This window comes from Quercus suber, unplaced genomic scaffold, assembly GCF_002906115.3.
Source record: "Quercus suber isolate HL8 unplaced genomic scaffold, Cork oak 2.0 scaffold_352, whole genome shotgun sequence".
NCBI classification, from domain to species: domain Eukaryota; kingdom Viridiplantae; phylum Streptophyta; class Magnoliopsida; order Fagales; family Fagaceae; genus Quercus; species Quercus suber.
The window spans coordinates 497,943-502,922 of NW_027069804.1; the positions used below are offsets into that span (position 1 = coordinate 497,943).

General features: G+C 34.9%; 1 protein-coding gene across 4 annotated transcripts; it reads right to left on the reverse strand.

Annotated features, from left to right (window-relative positions):
• Positions 1 to 316: 316 nt before the first annotated feature.
• LOC112023293 (protein TIFY 6B) lies at positions 317 to 4,353 on the reverse strand. 4 transcript variants are annotated; one of them, XM_024055914.2, is made up of 7 exons: positions 3,996 to 4,353; positions 2,946 to 3,127; positions 2,355 to 2,464; positions 2,156 to 2,246; positions 1,680 to 1,995; positions 1,270 to 1,333; positions 317 to 747 (listed from the first exon to the last, which is right to left on the reverse strand). In XM_024055914.2, the coding sequence occupies exons 1-7, from the start codon at positions 4,081 to 4,083 to the stop codon at positions 603 to 605; spliced, it is 996 nt and encodes a 331-aa protein (XP_023911682.2). In that variant the 5' UTR covers positions 4,084 to 4,353; the 3' UTR covers positions 317 to 602. The 4 variants fall into 4 exon arrangements, with proteins under 4 accessions (XP_023911682.2, XP_023911681.2, XP_023911680.2 ...); XM_024055913.2 differs by having other exon boundaries at positions 2,355 to 2,518; XM_024055912.2 differs by having other exon boundaries at positions 2,355 to 2,590.
• Positions 4,354 to 4,980: the final 627 nt, after the last annotated feature.

Here is a 4,980-nt window from a genome sequence, read left to right on the forward strand (position 1 = left end):
ACCCACATTGGTTCTAACATCGATTCTTTAACATGCAGGAAGTACTATAATCACGCACAACGTCCAGGCTGGAGGATTGGTACCCCTTCCCCTTTTACTCCCAAAAATTAAAAAAATTAATACCTAACCTAACTAGCCTAACAGACAATTACAATTTAATCACACCCAATTTGTAGGTGAGGTTCTTAAGAACCTATGGTTCCAATTAGCTGTAAAAGAACAATTATTATGGTGCAGATACTGAAGGCTTAAATACCATCATATCTATCAAAAAACATATACTTAAACTAGACTAGCATTGATCAAGAACACGAGCTGGAAGAAACAGTAAATATAATCCTTACACTAGGCAATAATTTCACAAGGTAACAATATAGTTGAATACTTGCAAAGTGGACTTAAACATTGAGATGTCGGAAGCAATAATATGATTGCATCCGAAATAATAAGAAAAGGCCCTACACCAACTATATATATAGAAACTTAGTTAAGTTTCAAATTAAAGTCAGGATTATAGTTGTTTTGAGAGAAAATATAATCCGTCTGCTTACATCTTTAACTTACTACATAAATCTGCAATAATCCTTTCCTAATTGGACCTCTCATACATCTTGGCTACCCTCCTTGCTTTCCAAGAGAGAACCAGCACCTGCAGCAGGACTGGCACAGAAATTTGCACCATTGGATTCTTGGGCAGTGCATTCAGGAGATTTCTTGTTGAGGTTATATGGCCCTAAATTCATTACCCTGCATCCATGAAGAAAGGCCTTAAATCAGTAACAGCTTTCTAATGCCCCAGATATTATTTGATGCCTGAGTTAAAAGACTGTTAAATAATAAGTATGCTTGCTTGTATACTTCAATCATGAATTAAGGTGCCAATACGAAATCAAATTTTAAAATCCAGGCAAAGAACCAGCCTTTGTGAACTATTGAATCTACAATCAAGTTTGCTGGCAGCAAGCAATAATTATATATACTCTCGAAAGTTTTGTAGCCCCAAACATCTTTTAAACCAAATCCAATTCAACACAGAACCTCACAATAGTGTTTAAATATGGCTCCTTCAACAGGCAAATAGGTAGATAGCAAACAAAATCAATCATGTCTTAACTTACATAAGAAGGTTTATATTTATAAATTACTATCTAAATTGTTTCAAGGGCTAAGGTAGAACTAAAAATGCTAAAACATGTTCTCTTTTGGTCACCCACCCACACACACGCGCGGAGAGAGAGAGAGAGAGAGAGCGCTATTACAATAACTGACCTTTCCTTGCGCTTCTCCAAAAATCGAGCCAAGGATGCCTTTCGTGCTTGTGGAACAGGTGCAACTGCATGGAAAATTGAATGTCATTCTTATGAAGTGGTGTTGCAATAATAAATCTAACCAGTAGTAATATTCTTAATGATTAGACACAAATTCACAGCTTCAGGATTGAACTATGTGAGGCAGCTGAAAACTTAAGCCTCCTTTGCCAAAATGTACTTTTTTTTGCAATAAGTTAAGAATTGTTCACAGCATCTACATGTTTAAGTGTTCACAATAATTAGAATAACAAGGATATAATTCAAGTATGGTTAAAGATAAAGTTGCAAGCTTACGGAGTTCTTCATTTCAAAGTTCTATTTTGAGGTCAACAAATATGTACAAAACCGTCCAATAAAACAAGGTCTTACCAGATGGAAACGGGGCCACCATTTTAGGCATTTGCAGGGGCACCGCTTTGCTAACAGGAGTTGTTGGAGCTCCAGTGGTTTTAGCAGCCATCGACTCATCATTGCCAGTGGATCCACTTCCCGATTGAGCACCAGTATGTGAAGAAACCGACAAGGGACTTGAAAGACCAGAGCAAGGGTGTGTGTTTATGGACTGATTCACAGTAACACCATCAGCAGCTGCCAATTTTGAGCTAGGTGCTTGAACTTGAGCTTTTGGATGTGCTGCATTAGAAGCAATAGATCCATTCCCAGCCAACAACATTATAGCCTGAGCCTGGAAAAGATGCCCCGATTTAAGCCGATCTATGAACCAAGATGCAGTTGAAAACCAGCTTGTGGTGTTTGTGTTCTGTGCATTTAGGGTTTGTGTGTGTGTGTGTGTGTGTGTGTGTGAGAGAGAGAGAGAGAGAGAGAGAGAGAGAGAGAGTGGATACCTTCTCAGGGGTTATGTCATCATAGACATGCACAGTACCTCCATAAAAGATGGTCAATTGAGCAGGAGACCCAGAGGCCTTGACACCATTCCTACAGGAGATATTCCAATATAAGACATTTAATCTCCAAATAACTATAGAGTTGTAAGCAAAAAATGGTCACCAAATAAGTGCTTAAGGACAAAATCAAAGAAAATACCATGGTTCAGTTATCCCAGTAATGTTAGCAGCAGTGGGAATAACTGAATGTGGAGCCGTAGCCGGAATCCCTCCAAGTAACTGTTGCTTCACCTTGACACCAGCCAAATTCTGACCAGCAGTAGCAAAATGATTCTTGAAGAAGGGGTTTCCAACAGAAAACATCTTCACATCATGTTGCACAGGGTAAGATGTAAGGGAAAAATGATTCGAACCTTGCCTATTGTGATTGAAGGACTTCTATATAGTAAAAACAGAAAACCAATGGGGGAAAGGCAACAACATATCAGATGTGACTTATGGAAAACAATATCAAATTGATAAACCAAGTAACGGGGGTTCTTGAAAAAGTTCTTATATCACCAATATCAGTACTCCAAGGCTCTCACAGATAAAGTCCTTAACCCTTTTATTTATTTATTTAAATTATCCTTTTCTATGCAACAAAAATGACTTGGTTCAAATACTGGGTAAAACAAATTAAACTTTTCTAAAATGTTATTTATGAAAATAAAGCATTCTGATCTCATTTCCATTTAATGCTCAAAAACCCTTATAATGCTATATAATAATAATAATAATAATATCAAACCTGGATTTCAGCCATAGACCGTTTCTGACTAGCATCAAAAGCATCTGCAGTTGAGATAGACATAAATCCAGATGACATGTGGGAGTCAGAAGCAATCTTTTGATTCTTGTCTTCTTGAGAAACCTTGAAAGACATCAAATGAGAAATGGCAGAACCCTTGTTTAAGAACTGCCACTGTGCTCCTACACATTTAGTAAACACTAGAGATCCTCAGAAAATGTCCAGAAATATTAAGCTACACACACTATATGCCTTTCACTTCATAATAACAAAACAAAAATGAGAAGAAAGAAAGGGAAAAAAAAAATAGAAAAGAAAAAAGAGACAACTTTGAAGAGATAGACCTTCTTTTTCCTTTTTTGGGCTGGGTTGCAGTGACAGATTGGAACATCAAAGTCACAAAAATAAGCAAAAACCATATTATTCCTTTAGTTCTTGGTATCAACAGATTTTTTTTCTGTAAACAGTTTAACAAGTAAAATCAATTAAAAATTAATAAGGATTCACAAATTTACTAGTGCCCAGGTGGATATTAAATATACAATTTACTAACACATGTTGTCATCCAAATAAAGCATAAACTTGAAAGTTTAAACCTTTATTGAACTCCAATTCAAATAAGAAAATTATTTGGGGGTAAAATAAATAGATAAATTAGCGACAAGACATAAAAAATAGTTCTAATCGGTATTGTCCAAATAAAGCCTTCTGAATCACACACAAATAGAGAGAGAGAGAGAGAGAGAAGGGAAATTCTTTCTTAAAATATATATTAAAAAAAAACCACAGCCTAAAAACTTAAAAAAGCCATTTATTTTTTCTTAAGTAATTCAATTCCATACACTCACAAACTACAAACTAGAATAAAAATTAAACACACACCCATAATTCCGACAAAAAAAAAATTCAAGTTTTCAAATGAGAATAACAATAAGTGAAGCTTTGCAACAAATTTAATAAGTGTACAAACGAATATTCAAAGTAGAGCAAAAAGAAGAAGAAGAAGAAGAAGAAAAAAAGACTAATCATATAAGAAGAAGAAGAATATACCAGAGTCTTGGCAGGCATCATTGTTAATCTCTTCCTTCACCACAGCCAACGGTTCTTTTGAGCTCAAACCCAGAAAATCTCTCTCCATTACAGAACCCCAGAAAAAGAAGAAGAAGCAGAATTTCAAAGCAAACCCACCTCAAATCCAAAGCCAAAAAGACACTTCTTCCAACCCACCAAACCCTCCTTCTTCACATGAACAAAAGAGAGAGAGAGAGAGAGAGAGAGGCAAAGCAAAAAGCTTTCAACTACAGCAAAAAGAAGACAGAGAGAGAATTCAGAGATGTAAATGTGTGCGTGTATAGGAGTGGTTTTAATGAAATCTTAACCGTTAATTTTATTTTTTTATTTTTGTGTGTGTTATGTTATAAAAGAACATATATACATATTTATCAGCAGGTGGTTGAGTTACCGATACATCCGGTCATAGTAACCGGCTGGTCCGGTACCTCACCACGTGCTTAGGTCTTTAAGTCACTGATTGCTGGTACATCTTGGTAGTACCCCACCTGTCGGTGGTACCCTTTTTTTTTGCGACATAGCTAGACTTGACACGTGTATAGCACGTGACAAATTTTAATTATAACTAATGCTGTCATTCTAAATTATTTTACAATATTTTAATAAATAATTAATATGACAAATTTTTATAAATTATTTTACAATATTTTTATAAACAATTAATATGACAAATTCTTACCAATTATTAGATGAGTTTAACTACTTACTGCATCATCCATTTCTCTTTAATATAAATTTTTTTTACAATATATTCTATTTCATACACATTTTATCACAACTGCCTTGCATAATAGAACATGATTAACTATTTGTCACTATCTCATAGATTGACTATTTTTTCTTTATCACTTACAATCTGCCACATAAAACAATTGTGACAAAGTTTGTATTTTTTTTAGCAGAAAGACTAATAGATTTTATTAAAAAAAAATTAGTCAAAATCAGTTATGAGTACAAAGTATGC

What these genes read in the sequence shown, in the direction of transcription:
- LOC112023293 (XM_024055911.2), bottom strand. Translation starts at nt 4,083, where the DNA reads ATGGAGAGAGATTTTCTGGGTTTGAGCTCAAAAGAACCGTTGGCTGTG. An exon ending in ATGACATAACCCCTGAGAAG is followed by an intron (nt 1,996 to 2,155) that starts GTATCCACTCTC and finishes CATCTTTTCCAG; the next exon opens with GCTCAGGCTATAATGTTGTT. An exon ending in TTGGAGAAGCGCAAGGAAAG is followed by an intron (nt 748 to 1,269) that starts GTCAGTTATTGT and finishes TCATGGATGCAG; the next exon opens with GGTAATGAATTTAGGGCCAT.